We start from the raw sequence: 17,796 nt of genomic DNA, 5'->3' as shown, positions 1-17,796 counted from the left end.
TGACTTTGTAGAATGATTGAATATTGAATTCAGTGCGAAGGTAAGTTATGAATTCAAACTCTGATAAAAACTCAAGCGAACAAACCAACATTTTCAAATCCTACATGGAATGCTCCTCCACTGCAAAAATGCTCTGTTTTCTAAGCCAGAGTTATCTCAAAAATACTCGTAAAACTACTTGGAAAAGATTATACTGCGAAAACCAACTGAGTTATATTTTTGCGCAGAGGGCAATCTAACACAAACTCATATATCTAAATATTTGATTTTATCAAATAACTTTTCATCATCGGTCTTTTGTCCATTGCTGCTGAAGAAATTAGGCTAAATAATAAAAATTGAAAAACGCGCACCAACCTTTTGATAGAAGTAGAGGAATGAGTTGTAAATGCTTAGATCATCTTCCTTCTAAAACCCTTTATAGAGTTTTGCTTCCCCTGAAATATTCACTTCGTCTAAGTAAGTTAATTAGCGATCAATGGCAATCTATCGGTAAAGCGCCTTTTTGACTTTTGAAATTAAAGTTTAAGAAGCTGCTTTTTTTTGTAACATGCACAAAAATGCTTAAGTTAGAGCCAAAAGATCCGTAGGGCTTAACTGGAATTCCTTACGTCAAAAGGGGTACGGGTGGAATGTTAACTTTGCTATTAAAATTAAGATTTGCTATAAAATAAAGATTTGTTTTAAAAGTAAGATTGTATCAACTTATTTCTTAAGTTAATGATATTTATTAGCGGGAAAGCTTTAATGTTGAGAAATCTTCTGTAACTCCCTTAGCCTCTGGTCTGTTTTTGAAGATTAAACACTTATCGAAATTCTTAAATTGAAATTAGCTGCTTAATTTGTTATGCTTTTACCTTGTCAACTCATTTTATTCCAAAACAAATTAAGAGTATAGCTCAGTTTTTCTGGTAACATATACAATTGATCAATTAGCATAAATCATTTTGCGAGTAATAGAATAAATAAAATTATCAAGAATAAGTTTGCCAAAAATATAGTTGAGAATAATATTTTGAATCAGTTGGTATTCAACACAAGTGTACGTAGAGTATGTATCTTTACAACAACTTTAGATATAAATGATGTATCAAGGTACCGTGAATATCTTTGCATTAAACAGAAAATATAGGCAAATAACTATCATACTGGAACCATAACCAGTAATAATAACGTGCGTGTAATTGATTCGTAGAATAATGTTAACATGCAAATATGTTTAGAATAAATCATTTCTAAAAATAGAAACTGTGTTATATGATATACAGGTGACTAATGCTTTTAATTGTCGTTTTTATGTTTTAGTATCATTTGGGTATATTGTTTTATAAATTGTTTTATAAATTCTACGAATCAATTACACGCACGTTAGATTATACCACTTAAGATTTTAAGACATATTTTAAGCTGTTATGTAAAACAGCATCCTGAAAAGATCGAGTTTATTTATAATGAATTTAAAAAACCTTTTTTAAAAACTGTGTTCAATCAAATTTAATGTCTTATTCTCATAAAATTGTCATTTATATAACAGCTTTAAACTAAAGAGCAGGTATCGATAAAGAATTGCATAAAAATAACCTGAACGTTCAGGAACTCGCTAATTTGGTACGAACTGAATCCAAATATTTTTCTAGTCTCAAATTTTAAGACAAATTTGGGTTATTTTTTACTAGCTGAGCTAAAAATGAAGTTTTGCTAAAAGCCATTGGTCATGGATTTTCCGATCCTATTAATAACATAGAAGTTATTGAAATATTATCTGGCAGAAATATTCTGCTCACTGACAGAAATACTGTTTTTTGGCAAAAATGGTATTGCTTTGAATCCCAGAAATTACTCTGGAGCAATTGAATAGAGAATGAAAAAGATGAAAAAGTCGAAATTAAAAACCAATAAAGTATTTTTGACAACATTAGGTTACAGCAGAGAATATTTCAATTTATGCAACAACAACTTTCTTTGCCTAAGTATGAGAGATTTCTTTTCCAATTGGAGAGAAGCTTTTTATCATAAGTAAGCTAAACTTTTCAGTCCGTTATGTAATTAAACAACATATCATAAAAAGCCATAAGAGAGACAGCATCGGGATCATCAAGTAAACGTTTTTGATCATTTTTCCACAAGAAGTATTCCGACCAACAACTTTGAATGATATGATCAAAGGTATCATTAGTTGCAAAGTGATAAATGTTCAAAATGATAGGATTTTCATCATTTATGTTATCAATCAATAACTCATATACCGGTACATTAAAGGTAACAGGAATAGCTTTGTTTGGTTTCATCTTATCCTCAGTGAAGCCAAGCTGTAAAATAAAATCTTGTACCATAACATCAGGATATTCTATCCACTTATAGACATATTTGTTATACTTTTCTTGAAGTGGTGTTATAGCTTAACCATTTTATCAAAGAAATGTTGGAACATTTTTTGTAGCTGCAAACAATAAATCAGAATTAGCAGGATCTGTGCCGTTTTCGTAAAAAATAACAAATGTATAGCACAAATTTCAGATTAACCTGTGGTGTATGAGTCGGAAATAAAAGCTATTGGTACCATAATTTTTCAAAATACTCTTTAATAATTCAATCCAAAGTTGCAATTGCTTATACATTTTTGTTTATAATGCTTATGTAGTTTTAAAATATTTTTTACCATAACATATGTAATAGAAAACTGCAAGGACAATAACAAAAACTGTTCAAATATGTTTTGTTCTCGACTTGGTAGAGCATTTGCGTCAAAATCGAGGTTACTTAGCAAAAAGAGCACAGCGGGTTGCTATAAATATTTCTTCCAAAATAATATTCGAATGATCAACATTAGACATCTCAATAACCTCTAATTGACTTATCTGGTCGACAACTTTATCTACATTATTATATTTCAGATTCCTTATGGAACTTTGCGCCTCTTTAAAATTATCTGTTTTAAACCTTTCATCTTTTAGCAAAGCTTTAAAGAGTATTATTTCAGAATGCTGCAAAATATTAGAGATTTTTTGTGCAGCTAATTTTTGTTCAACAGATGCATTTGATATAATTCTATTCAGGTACGACTCTTCATACCCAAGTTTCATTTGCTCTTCTCTAAAAATTCTATTTATATCCTGTGCTTTCAATTCCTTATATACAAAAGAATCTAACAAAGATTGAATATAGAAGTCTTGCAAAACTGTATCAAGTAAATAAACTTTTATATCAATACATCCCTTTTGTTCTAAAATAGAAGCTATTTCTAAAGCAATTTGACCTCCTAAAGACCAACCAAATAAATGATAAGATGTTTGACCTGCACCAGCCATGACCTCATCTATATACGTTAGATAGTACTTTGCTAACTGGTGTAGGTTGTCTATTTTATCTCGAGAAAAAATATTATAAGAATCCAAACCAAAACAACTAAAGGAATCTGAAAGTTTATCAGATAGAGAAGTATATACCTCACACCCAGCACATCCAGGATGTATCATAAACATATTAGGTTTATCATTGCTATTATTAAGTTTAACTATGGTCTGAAAACTTTCCTTGGTTTGTATCACTCTATTAATCAGTAACGCAGCCTGTCTGTGAGTAAATATATCAACTACATTAATATGTGACTTAAAAGAATTATTTATCATAGTAACAAGTCTTATAGCAAGTATACTATTACCACCAAGTCTAAAAAAGTCATCCCTGATACCAACAACTCTTATATCAAGTCCTAAAACTTCAGCAAATATGGAGCATATCTTACGCTCAAGCTCACTTCTCGGAGCTACATAAGAGTCCCCAGTTAACTCAGGATTAGGAAGAGCTTTTCTGTCTATCTTACCATTTACGGTTAGAGGAAGCCTGTCTAGATAAACAAATGCACTGGGAATCATGTAATCTGGAAGTTTGAATGAGATGTGCTTGAGTAGAGCACTTTCTTCAACTTTCCCTCCTGTGATGCTAGTGTAATAAGCTACTATATACTTGTTGTTTCTCTCAGAAGAAGTTTTATGCTCTTTTGATATAACGACACATTGCTTGATGTCAGGATGTGAAGAAAGAACACTCTCAATCTCCCCAAGCTCTACCCTGAATCCACGAATTTTAATTTGGAAGTCTGCCCTACCAAGGTATTCTAAGTTAGCACCTGGGAGCCATCTAACAAGGTCACCTGTTTTATAAAGACGAGAGTGCCTTCCATTTGGTCCAAATGTGGTGTCCTTCTTTTCTTCTTCTGTCTGGAACGGATTAGGAATGAATTTCTGATTTGTCAGCTCTGGGTTGTTTAGGTAGCCTCTTGCAAGACCTGCTCCTCCTACGTACAGTTCCCCTATGGCACCTATTGGCAGAAGCTGTAAGCTGTTGTTTAAGATGTATGCTTTAAGATCGGGTAAAACACGTCCTATGGATGAGCTTTTCCCTGAATCTTGTTCTGTAATTTCTTTACATGTAACAATTACTGTCGTCTCTGTGATTCCATACGCGTTAATGAGTTTAGGTTTATTATATCCATACCAATCAACCCACGGTTTTAACTGAGAAAAATTAAGTGCTTCACCACCGAAGATAATATACCTTAGGTCTAATAGTTTGCCATTATCTTCTTTATCCTCATTATCTTTGTGTATTTTATTACTTGCTATATCAATAAATTGATATAATGCACTTGGAGTTTGAGTGAGTACAGTAACTTTGTTCACCCTGCATAATTCATAAAATGCGTCGAAGTCTCTTGTCACACTGTAAGAAGGTATCACAAGTGTTCCTCCATACAATAAAGCCCCCCATATTTCCCATACAGTGAAGTCAAATACATAAGAATGGAACAAAGTCCAAACGTCTTTATTATTAAATTTGAACCAGTCATCTGTTGAGGTAAATAGTCTTACCACATTACCGTGCAACTGCATGACACCTTTAGGTTTTCCAGTAGTGCCTGATGTGTAAATAACGTAAGCTAGGTTAGAGCCTGTGATGCCTTTGTTATGTGATGTTAGATTACTACTCGACTCAATAGATAATACCTTAAATAGTTCACTACTATCTATAGAAACTAGCTCTGCTTTGATTCCAATTCCTCTTAACCTCTCCACATTCCTCTCATTAACAACCACCACAGAAGAACTAGTATCATCCAGTATGTGTCTAATCCTTTCGTCTGGATACTCTGGATCAAGAGGAACGTAAGCTCCACCTGCTTTGAGCACCCCAAGTATTGCTACTATCATTTCCTCACTTCTATCTAAAAGGAGAGCCACTAAGGTATCTGCTTTGATGCCATGATGAGTGATAAGGTAGCGCGCTAGTTTGTTTGCTCTTTTATTCAGCTCCTTGTAAGTGAGTGTGACGTCTTCGAATGTTACGGCGATGTTCTCTGGATTTTTAGACGCTTGCTCTTCAAACAATGCATGTATTGTTTCTTTATGCGGGTATGGTTTGTCTGTGGCATTCCATGTTGTTAATAGGAGCTGTTCCTCTTCTCTCGTTACAATTTGTAGATTCTGCTCTTTTATTTGTCTGTTTGTTTCGTTTTCAGCTATCTGAGTTATAACTGTATTTACAGTAGAAAGTAACTTCTTTATCAAATTTTCTTCAAAGAGCTCTCTTGCGTATTTTATTGTAATGACCAGCTCTTTTGCATTAGTACTTTCATAAGCATTTATGGAGAGAGGATAGTCTAGTTTTTCTACGACTTCTTTAAACTGAATTATTAGTTCGTTTTTTCCTTCATTTTCTTTTTTACTAACATGAACTGGATAGTTTTCGAAGATAAATAGAGTGTCAAAAAGACGAGTTCCATCTTTTTGCAGTTTGGAGAGACTCATATTACTTCTTACGTTTATCTCCGTTATGTTATCTTGCAGCTTTTTGATAGCTTCTAGGACTGTTAAGTTAGCAGTACTTGTATCATTATGCTCTACTATGAGGGGTAATGTATTTATATACAATCCAACGGAAGTTTCCACGTCGTCTATAGGTAAATTCCTACCAGCTACAGTAGTACCTACTACAGTACTTACATTTTTGTTATTGTTACTTGCGTATACTTTAAGCACCTTATGCCATGTGTATTGCAGTATTGCATTTAAGGTAATTCCTTCTTTTTTACATAACGTCTTTAATTTTTCATATAACTTATCTTTGATAGTTAAAGTTTTATTTTGTGGATCTAGAATGTGTCTATACTCATTTAGAGAGTAGCCTTTTGTTTTGTTTGATACTAGATTGCTTAAATCAAGGTAGTCTTCTGCTTTAGAGATGTAATTCTTCCAGTAATCTTCATTCTCTCTTTGATTTCTTTGTAAATACTCTTGAGCATCTAAATATGCTTTGTCTATAACTGTGTCTAATATTGCTTTAGTCTTTCCTTGAGATAATTTAACATAAGTGTCATGTACGTATCCGAGCAACACGGGACCGCTCCATCCGTCTATAATGGCATGGTGCTCACTTAAGATACATGTATAGAGATCGTCTCTTTGTTTAATGATGTAAACTCTAAAGAGATTACCTTCTTCTAGATTATACTTTTCTTTTCTATCTTCATTTCTTATCTGAGTTATTCTGAATTCTTGTTCTGCACCTTGGTTTTGAGTATCTAGATACTCATTACTCATGTCTATATATCTAAAGTTTAGTTTGCTTTCCTTATCTATTACCTGAACTAGCTCTTCATCCCACTTAAATCTTAGTCGTAAACTAGGATACTTGCTTTGAGCAAGTGTCCAAGATTCTTTTAGCTTATTTAGATCGAGTCTATTCTTATACTCAAATATCATCTGAACTATATATGCATCATCTATATCTCCTTGATTCAAAAAGTGATAGATAAATCCTTGTTGCAAACTGTTGGCTAGATATACAGCTTCTACTTCTTTTATTTCTTGGATATTATCTAAGTAACTTTGGCTTACTATATTTCCTATATCACTTATAGTTAAGTAAGTTCTAGGAAGGGATGTGGTATACTCAATTATCTTCTTTAAACTTTCTTTAAATTCATTTGTTAGTTTATTTAAAGTATTGCTATCAAGCTTACTTGATATGCTGAATGATATCTCTCCATTTGTAGTGGCACCATTAATGTTAATCAGATTCCTATCTTCATTAGCACTGCTTACAGATACTCCGCTATATTCAGATGTAATGCTCCAGGAATCTTGAGTGCTATTATCTAGTTGTCCTAAATAATTGAAGCTTACCCGAGGAAGTAAGTGATCTTGATACCCGAATAAACTGCCAAAACCCATTCCTTTATTAGGGACTTGTCTCAATACCTCTTTAGTATACTTAATTGTATCACCAAGGTTATTATTACCTATTACTTCAAGTCTTACAGGATACATTGCAGTAAACCATCCAACAGTTCTTGAGATGTCTAGGTGAAGATTACTGTTTCTTCCTATTTCTTCATGTCTACCATGACTTTCCAGTGTTATGTGATTTACTTTGGTTCCAATTACTTTATTTAAACTCAGAGATAAAGCACTAAGAAGTATGTCATTAATCTCCGTGTTATAGGCTTTAGAGCTATCTTTGAGTAATTTAGATGTAAGTTCTTTGTTTAAAGATAAACTTGAAAATGTGCTAGAAGGTGCATAAAGCACTTCCAACGTCTTATTGCTTTCTTCTATATCAATAAATAAATTGTTCCAATATCCTCTTTCATCTTTAATAAAGTGACAGTAATTTCCAACTATTTCTGCCCACTGTTTATAACTTGTTCCTTTATTGCCAAGAGTTAGCAATTTTAAGCTTTCATTTTCCTCTACTTTTTTCTCTACTTTATAATAAAATTCCCTTAGGTCTTCTGCTAAAATTCTCCAGCTTACTGAGTCTACTATCAAGTGATGCATCGCACAGAATACTCTCGCACTACCGTCTTTAAATCCACTTAAGTACCCTATAGAGTAGAGAGGACCTTTCTCTAGATCAAAACCGTCTTGCCATGACGTAAGGACTGAACTTATTTCTTCTTCTGCAAATAGAGTACTTATATCTAGAACTTTGAGCGCAAATGTTTCCTCTGTAGCACTCTCATCATAGTATTGAATATGATTACTAGTATACTTGAGTCTAAAAGCGTCATGATAATTTAGCAATGCTTTTATGCTAACTTTAAGTATTTCTATATCAAGTTCAGGAACTTTAACCATGAATGACTGATTCCAATGATTCGAAACAGGAAACTTACTTTCAAAGAACCATTTTTGGATAGGAAGAAGAGGCGCTGTTCCAGAAGTAGCTCCTAGTTCTGAGTTAGTATTTATGTTATTAGTAATATAAGATTCCAGATGCTTAGTTATTACATTATCGTAAAGCTTTTCAACAGACTTGTGACTAAATACGTCTTTAACACTTACATAACCCAAACCAAGTCTCTGCCTAAGTCTACTTACAAGCTGTATACTTACTATACTATCCCCACCGAGTCTAAAAAAGTTATCTTTGATACCAACCGCCCCTATACTAAGTCCTAAAACTTCAGCAAATATGGAGCATATCTTACGCTCAAGCTCACTTCTCGGAGCTACATAAGAGTCCCCAGTTAACTCAGGATTAGGAAGAGCTTTTCTGTCTATCTTACCATTTACGGTTAGAGGAAGCCTGTCTAGATAAACAAATGCACTGGGAATCATGTAATCTGGAAGTTTGAATGAGATGTGCTTGAGTAGAGCACTTTCTTCAACTTTTCCTCCTGTGATGCTAGTGTAATAAGCTACTATATACTTGTTGTTTCTCTCAGAAGAAGTTTTATGCTCTTTTGATATAACGACACATTGCTTGATGTCAGGATGTGAAGAAAGAACACTCTCAATCTCCCCAAGCTCTACCCTGAATCCACGAATTTTAATTTGGAAGTCTGCCCTACCAAGGTATTCTAAGTTAGCACCTGGGAGCCATCTAACAAGGTCACCTGTTTTATAAAGACGAGAGTGCCTTCCATTTGGTCCAAATGTGGTGTCCTTCTTTTCTTCTTCTGTCTGGAACGGATTAGGAATGAATTTCTGATTTGTCAGCTCTGGGTTGTTTAGGTAGCCTCTTGCAAGACCTGCTCCTCCTACGTACAGTTCCCCTATGGCACCTATTGGCAGAAGCTGTAAGCTGTTGTTTAAGATGTATGCTTTAAGATCGGGTAAAACACGTCCTATGGATGAGCTTTTCCCTGAATCTTGTTCTGTAATTTCTTTACATGTAACAATTACTGTCGTCTCTGTGATTCCATACGCGTTAATGAGTTTAGGTTTATTATATCCATACCAATCAACCCACGGTTTTAACTGAGAAAAATTAAGTGCTTCACCACCGAAGATAATATACCTTAGGTCTAATAGTTTGCCATTATCTTCTTTATCCTCATTATCTTTGTGTATTTTATTACTTGCTATATCAATAAATTGATATAATGCACTTGGAGTTTGAGTGAGTACAGTAACTTTGTTCACCCTGCATAATTCATAAAATGCGTCGAAGTCTCTTGTCACACTGTAAGAAGGTATCACAAGTGTTCCTCCATACAATAAAGCCCCCCATATTTCCCATACAGTGAAGTCAAATACATAAGAATGGAACAAAGTCCAAACGTCTTTATTATTAAATTTGAACCAGTCATCTGTTGAGGTAAATAGTCTTACCACATTACCGTGCAACTGCATGACACCTTTAGGTTTTCCAGTAGTGCCTGATGTGTAAATAACGTAAGCTAGGTTAGAGCCTGTGATGCCTTTGTTATGTGATGTTAGATTACTACTCGACTCAATAGATAATACCTTAAATAGTTCACTACTATCTATAGAAACTAGCTCTGCTTTGATTCCAATTCCTCTTAACCTCTCCACATTCCTCTCATTAACAACCACCACAGAAGAACTAGTATCATCCAGTATGTGTCTAATCCTTTCGTCTGGATACTCTGGATCAAGAGGAACGTAAGCTCCACCTGCTTTGAGCACCCCAAGTATTGCTACTATCATTTCCTCACTTCTATCTAAAAGGAGAGCCACTAAGGTATCTGCTTTGATGCCATGATGAGTGATAAGGTAGCGCGCTAGTTTGTTTGCTCTTTTATTCAGCTCCTTGTAAGTGAGTGTGACGTCTTCGAATGTTACGGCGATGTTCTCTGGATTTTTAGACGCTTGCTCTTCAAACAATGCATGTATTGTTTCTTTATGTGGGTATGGTTTGTCTGTGGCATTCCATGCTTTTAATTGGAGCTTTTCTTCCTCTTTCGTGAGATACTTCATATCACTAATATTTTGAGAGTCATTAGCAGTACCATCTTCAAGAACTCTTCCAATTTGTTCAAGTATAGTAAGATAAGTACTTATAAACCTTTTTACAGTATCCTCTTTATAGAGATTTACTCTGAAGTTGAACATACCTCTAAGTATATCACTACTATCATCTATAAATGTCTCTATGTCAAATTTAGCTACGCTGTAGATGTTGTTTTCATCATTGTTATATGATCCATCTAGTATCTTACTTATGTTTTTTCCTTCACTTCCAAATTCTTGTACCCCAAAGGATACTTGAAAAATCGGATGTCTGCTTGTATCTTTCGGAACCTGTAGCTCGTCAACAAGTTTTTCAAATGAAAGATCTTGATGTTTTTGCGCTTCTATTACTTCGGTTTCTATGCGTTTTATAAAGCTTGTGATTTTGGAGGTGGTATCAATGATCATCCTCAAAGCTAAAGTATTTACAAAGAAGCCTATTAAGTTTTCTATTTGAGTATAGTGTCGATTTACTACTGGAATACCTATTACTATATCGTCTTGTCTCGTATAACTGTTAAGCATTAGATAATATGATGCCAAGAGAAGATTATGCAGACTTACTTCTAAGCTTTTAGCCACTTCTCTTAAAGAGGTGGATAACCCTTTATCTACTTCAAAATGTACACTTTTTCTTTTGAAATCAATCTCTAGTGGTCTTGGATAATCTGTAACTAGATTTAGGGTCTCATACCCTTCTAACTTTTTTTTCCAATAAGTCAGTTGTTGATCACAATTTTTCCCAGTCAATGAAGATATTTGCCACACTTCAAACATTTTATTCTTGTTACCTTTTCTATTTTCGCTCTGAAGAATTACTTGGTGGTTTAAGATGTTCTAAGTAGTTCTTCACCTTTCACCTTTATGTAATCAAATCATAAAATGATAATTTTTGAAATGCTGTAAGTATAAAATTATGTATTATTTTCAAAATATAAAGAACAGTAGAATAAAAAGGAAGGCCGGTTTTCAAAAACTGTTTCTGAAATTCTGATTGCTTCTGTTTTTTTGTAAACTATTTTTTTAAATTCTTTAAAATTTTTTAAAATCTAATTTAACACTCTTTGAATACATCCAGAAAGATATAAAGATTAAATAAAGCAATATTTTAAGAGGCATTAGCAGTGTTAAGAACTCTCCCAATTCGTTCAAGTATAGTAAGGTTAGTACTTATAAACCTGAGAAAAATAATGTAATAAAGCAATATTTGAAAAGTTGTTAAAATCAAGCTTTTGTACCCTTTTCTTTAAAAGAGCTATAAGCTCTGATAAAGAAGAAAGAATAAATTTTTTTTTTGTTGATTATTCTTTCATTTTTAGTTTTTAAAATCATACGAAAACGAAAGAATATCTTTGCTTGAGTTTAGGTAAGAATCTATTTCACTATCATTATTTACAAATAGATAAATATAAGGTTTTTTTTACTGGTTACATTCTTGAAATTATTTAAACTAACTTTATGTTTAAGTTGCTTAAATTGTGTAAATACCAGTTTTACTTGGCATTTTTGTTCAGCAAAAGATCTATTTTGCTTGTATTATCTAAATTAGTATTTCCAAAACGGGGGAAGGGGGAGGGGGGAGTTCTTCCTCCCCCTTCTCCAATGGAAGAATTTAAATTTTTAAAGGGGGAACAAGAATTAAAAAAATAGTTATTGTAACTTTTTTAAAAATGTCTTTTAAAAGTTAACTTTTGGTTTTATCCGAATTAGCACCATTAAAAACGAATACAAAAACAGACAACACATTCAGTCAGATGCTTACATTGCACTATCTATAGTTAAGCCAGATTAAAAGACCATGTGTGCAAAAAGCAAGCTAATAAGTCGCATTTTTTAAAATTTAAAGATTCCATTTTTCTAATAAGCTCTAGTTGTAAAAAAAAGTAGGAGCTGGCTCATTTCATTTTTCGATCATGTACCGACCATAAAAAATACATCTCCAGAAATAATCTTATCATTGGTTGATTTTTTTTGAACTTCGCCATTTTTCATACATGCAATGGAAAAATCGCGAAATAATCGACCATATGCTCAACCGAAAACCCGCGGTTGTATTTTATCCATTTATTGTAATTGCAACAGAACAATCAAATTTCTCAATTATGACCATATAAGCAATCATAAAAACATAGATAAATTAGTAGTTAAAAAAAAATAGTGCTAATCCATTTCAGCCCATATTAGCAACCATAAACAAACGGATAAAATTTAATCATTTATTGTAATTGCAACAGATCTATCAAACTTCTCTATTGTTACCATTAAGCAACCATCAAAAAGTGGTTTTTTTAAAGCGTTTTTTTAAACATTTAAACGTTGTATTTACAAAGAGTATTTGAAAAGAATAATTTAAATATTTTTTTGTGTTGGAGTTCGTGTATGAGAACAATCGATGTGGTGGAGCTCGTGTATGTGGCAAAGTAAGATAGAACTGTTGTAAATCTGAAAGATTCACGGAACAAAGTTCTAAATCCAAATGGTACTTGTAATATATTATTTTTATTGAATAGTAAAAATATATTATGATTTTTAGGCACCAAATAATGACTTAATATACCCTTAAAAATCTGACGGATAAATCCATAAAAGAATCACTTTTATACAAGAATGCTAGTCTTATAGTCTCTAAAAGAGTTTTTGCAAGAAATATTTCAAACTGTTTCATCAAAGTATCACCACTACATTCTACTACTGGACTAGGTTCTTTATTATTGTTTTCAAATATATAGCAAACATAATCATTAAATCTATATACAAACCTTTTATTGTAATCCAAATGAATCAACTTGATTTTTCCACATATTATAAAGTGCAGAAATGCATTTATTCAAAAATGTTAAAATTTTGGTTTCGAAATAATTTGTCACTTTTATTTCTAAATATTTTTAAACCACAACCAAGCATCTGTAGAGAATGAAGCTAAGTGAAAATTGCCATCTGATAATCCACCAAAATTACTAGTGTACTTTACATGAATTTCTGATATCTTCAGTAATGTGCCGACTATTCTAAATGAAAATGAGATAATTTTTAGATAGGAAGACTAAAATGTAGATAAAGTTCTACATTGTTTTGTATCTAGAAGTGGATAAATAACTCCCATAATTCCAGAACCTGTTTACAGACTACTAAACTTGCTGATATTTGATAAATGATATTTGATAGCTTTTATCAGCTTGTATCAGAGATATAGCTTGTGCTGATCAGCTATTAATCATGACTGGACTTAGGTATATGCAATTTTAAGTATTTTATTGTCAACATAGTATTTAGTAGCAGCATCTTGGTTTTATGCAGGATTAGATAGTTTTGCAATATGTTAGTCTCTCCAACTTTTATCAAACTGGTTAAAGTGATCCAAACATTAACAACTTGCTTTGTAAAATGTTAGAAGTAGCTGCTTTAGTGCCAACATATTTTTAGTAGCAACATCATGTGCGTTAGTTGGATTTGTTACAACTTTTATCTTATGACTACTAATTGTCAACTCTGCAGTCAGAGTATCACTATACTTTTTAACAAAGTTTTTTTTTATCAAAGATTATGTGTTACAACACCTTTGCTTGAATTTATTATTGATGTACCACCTCCGAATTTATCAATAGTCTATTTTATTAGAAAAAAATAATTTCTACAAATAATTCTTGCAGGTAGCGTTAAATAACAATTAGATCTCAATCAACCAAAAATCTGGCGCAAAATGCTCTTTGATGTGCTTTTTTTGTGTCTAATGGAATAACAGATCCTTTATAAATTGTTGTACATCTTTATCTAATGGTGCAGTACCTGGATTTAAATCACCAAATGTTAAGTACTACCAATAGATGTTCAGACCGTAAAACTCCATAACTATTTTCCATTCCAACATACTGAGCTTGCTAGACTTCTACCAAGAAAATCCCAATTAACTTATAGACAAATCCATTTACTTAAAGCACAAGTATCTGCTTTAGTCTTGTATCTAAATACAGGTGCATCATTATATACAGGGCCACCTCTAATAGATGATTCATTACCAGTAGCTCCTGAAATAATCAAGTCTCCTTGAGAACTAAAACAAGCAAATTTATCCCATCCTCCGCTATAATGATTGAACAATCCATTTCCTACAGCATAAATATTTGCATTGTAGATCTTTAATTAATAAACTATAAATACATTAACAACATCATCTGTATTAGAAGCTAGATTTAGATTTATTGTAGATAAAAACCTTTGAGAACTAATTCCATTGAATTGTAAATAAAATCTCTTATTATACTTCTGTAGATAAAGTAGGTTAATTTGTAATAGATATTTAGTATGCAATAATGTAGTAGATGGTGTAGCATTCAAATCACTAAGAGCTCTATCAAAAAGTGTAAATATCTTTCTAGTATTAGAATCATGTTTGTTTTGTACTTAATCTACCATCCGCTTGATATAGACATTCAGCATAATTTGTTATACGTTCATTAGCTTTTATCATTAAAACTTTAACAAAAATTTCATCAACATAGCTTTTAGTAGTTGCATCTTGACTATCAACAATATATGATAAACTCGGTCTATGATACCTTCTGCCATGCTTTTTTCCATAATCTAAAAGTGCTGCAGTTGCAATAGCACTCCAGCAGCATCAGATATGCTAAATCTGTCACATTTTCTGGCAACTGTTTGAAATTTTATCATATTTCTACTTGATTCGCAATCTAATTCACAGAACTCTGATAACTTATCATCATCAACATTTGCTCAGAGTGTCATTAACTAACTCCTCATTCCCAGGCATAAAATCTCCATCTATACTCGAATTGATACTAACTGCAAAAAGAAATCGTTTCTCTTTCTAGTTCTCTCAAATGCTTTAGTTAATTTAAATGTAGTTTCCTTATCCAAAGAACAAAATACTATATTTTTTTCATTTCTTTGATCCAATTAAAATTCATGCTCAAGTACTGGCACCTTTGATTTTCTCGGGCAAGTGCAGTTTCTTAAATTAAGACAGCTATGTGCAGCAATTTCAAACAAAGCTAAAATTTCCTGCTAAGCAGTTAATACTGCTGAAGTCTTTGACTCACCTCTTCTTTTAAAAATCATCTTCAAATTGTTGTGCAAATACTCTACTTTCTGCAGCACTCTTCTCATTGTAACAGTTGGAATGCCAGATTTCAAACAAATATTCATAAAATTTAAGAAACTTAAGAAACTATTATACTTGACTTTGTAGTCCTAGGATGCTGCAATTGAACAAAAGAATAGTGTTGCATCACTTCCTTAACAATTAGAAGTTTGCGAGAAGTTTGTTCACATTCTGTCCCATATACTGGACAAGTCAGCTACGCTCTTGTAGGAACCATATTTTGCAACAAAGATTGTAATATTATTAATTTCTAAATGTAAGTTTAGTTTTATAAACTCAATCTGTACCACAGAATTCTAGAAATAGATTTAAATTTAAAAAACCATATACAGATTAATTATTCAATTTTGTTAATTTTTGTTAATTTACTAATAACATATTAAACTTCCTAAATTTTTTTTTTAAAAAAATAGAAAAAATTATTTAAAAAAATGCTTATTAAAACCTTTACAACAAAATGCAACAAAATAACTCAATATCTTTTCTCAGATGTTTTCTATGTTATACACACGACGATACCAACCAAGTTCAAAGAAGAAGAAAAAAAAAAAAGAAAACCACGAAGAAGAACATTAAGAAGTATTAATAAGTTATTAATTCTTCTTGATAAGAATTTATTAAATAGTGGTTTCTAACTATCGAAATGTGTTTTTTCATTCAGTTCACTGGATGAAAAACTAAAATGTGTTTTCTAAATTCAGTCAAGAATTTATAATTAAATTGATATTTTCAGGCTTTTTTATGGGAGCTTGAATAAAAAAAAAATGCCTAAAAATGCACAATCTAAGGCCCCCTGACATCAAAAGAATGCCATAGATATAATAGATTTTTTTAAATCCACCTTGTATCATCTAGTAACAACAAATTATTTAAATTCACAATAAAATTTTATAATTTTATAATGAAATTAGTAAATTTAACTGCGATACAAAAAAACCTAAAAATGCAGAAATATGGCAATATAAGGTCCTCAAGTGACAAAAGAAGACAAAAACAAGTTAGAAACTTCTTTTTCCATTTACCTTAAATTGTACATGACCAAGATATTATCACTATTCAAAATTAAATTTTACAATCAAATTACTAAGTAATTAATTAATAAAAAGCATAAAAATTTGCAAATATGCTGATTGAAACCCCCCTGGCGGCAAAGGTAAACCCCAAAATAATGCAAAAAATTTTTTTCTACTAATCTTATTTTAGCCAGTAGCAACAATTTATTACTATCCACAATTTATTACTATGACCTACTCTGATATATATATATATATATATATATATATATATATATATATATATATATATATATATATATATATATATATATATATATATATATTATTGATAAAACAACATATGATTATATGGGTGATGAGCAAACACGATGATGATACTGATGATAGTGATTGTAATTATGATAATAGTGATGATATTTATGATACTGATGATCGTAATTTTTATCTACGCAAGAGTATCTGAGTATCTTAATTTTATTCCGTTTCCCTTATTTAATTTCGAAATTATAGCTGCTTTTCATAAGTAGCATGCTTTGATGTAATTAACCTCACTTCTAATATATTCTTTGATGCAATTAACCTCACTTCTAATAAAACTTTAAGTTATTAAAGGAATGAAAAGATAAAAGGTTATATTTCTTATTAAAATGATGTAAATATGGTTTAATTATAAATGCAGAATTCCTATTTTAGTCGTAATTAGATTCAGTAACATCAGCAACCTCGTAACTATTAAACTTAACTTTATTTGTATTTTACGTTAACTTATTCGTAATGATTGAATTAAATATGCGCTGTCATAAATATCGTCATTACTTCAAAAAAAAACCTTCCTATTTCTGGAAATTTGTAGTTTAGGGGAAAGTCAAATGTTATAGCTCAAAAAAGTATCATCAAAAATATATTACTTCAATAAAGTAAAAAAAAAACATGTACCTTAATTTACACACAACAATTCTTCGTGAACAGTTATAAAAAATTTTTTAAATCTTTTCTCTAAACGAAGTATCGTGTTACAAATGTGCTCAAACTGCGCCACGTAAGGTTCGAAAAGAATGTGGTGAAATAACATGCGACTTTTAATGACAACATAAAAGTTGCACTCCATCTTTTTTTTTTTTATTATTTTTTTTAACAACACCACCGTTTGCTTTGTGTAACAAAACTCAAAATTCAATTCGAAAGTATAAAAACAAACAGAAGATTTAAATCAAACACCCCATTTGTAATACACTGCATTCAAAAAAAAAAAAAAAGATATGACGCATTACATTGTTTGCTTATTCTTTTTTTTTTTCAAATCATAAAAAACTAAACATCTAATAAAGATCCACTTTTTTTTTTGCATGACTAGAAAAATATTTCTCTACAAAAAATGTCACCAACAAGTTCACCTATT

At 31.6% G+C, this 17,796-nt stretch overlaps 1 protein-coding gene across 7 annotated transcripts; it reads right to left on the bottom strand.

Annotated features, from left to right (window-relative positions):
• Positions 1 to 1,885: 1,885 nt before the first annotated feature.
• Positions 1,886 to 17,473, bottom strand: LOC149880523 (uncharacterized). Of its 7 annotated transcripts, none has more exons than XM_090070268.1 (4): positions 17,334 to 17,473; positions 13,374 to 15,631; positions 13,019 to 13,267; positions 1,886 to 11,119 (listed from the first exon to the last, which is right to left on the bottom strand). In XM_090070268.1, exon 4 carries the CDS (start codon positions 11,034 to 11,036, stop codon positions 2,757 to 2,759), a length of 8,280 nt encoding a protein of 2,759 aa, XP_089926394.1. In that variant the 5' UTR covers positions 11,037 to 11,119; positions 13,019 to 13,267; positions 13,374 to 15,631; positions 17,334 to 17,473; the 3' UTR covers positions 1,886 to 2,756. The 7 variants fall into 7 exon arrangements, with proteins under 7 accessions (XP_089926394.1, XP_089926393.1, XP_089926396.1 ...); XM_090070267.1 differs by having other exon boundaries at positions 13,019 to 14,675; positions 14,888 to 15,631; XM_090070270.1 differs by having other exon boundaries at positions 15,320 to 15,631.
• Between the last annotated feature and the right edge of the window lie 323 nt (positions 17,474 to 17,796).

Source organism: Hydra viridissima, unplaced genomic scaffold (genome assembly GCF_058129835.1).
Source record: "Hydra viridissima isolate aposymbiotic clone 2 unplaced genomic scaffold, HvirCarnegie_v1 scaffold_13, whole genome shotgun sequence".
Classification (NCBI taxonomy): Eukaryota; Metazoa; Cnidaria; class Hydrozoa; order Anthoathecata; family Hydridae; genus Hydra; species Hydra viridissima.
The sequence above is the reverse complement of the archived record's forward strand: the minus strand, read 5'-3'. Positions and strand labels throughout refer to the sequence as shown.

Coding starts and splice junctions, on each gene's coding strand:
- LOC149880523 (XM_090070268.1), bottom strand. CDS start 11,036: ATGTTTGAAGTGTGGCAAATATCTTCATTGACTGGGAAAAATTGTGAT.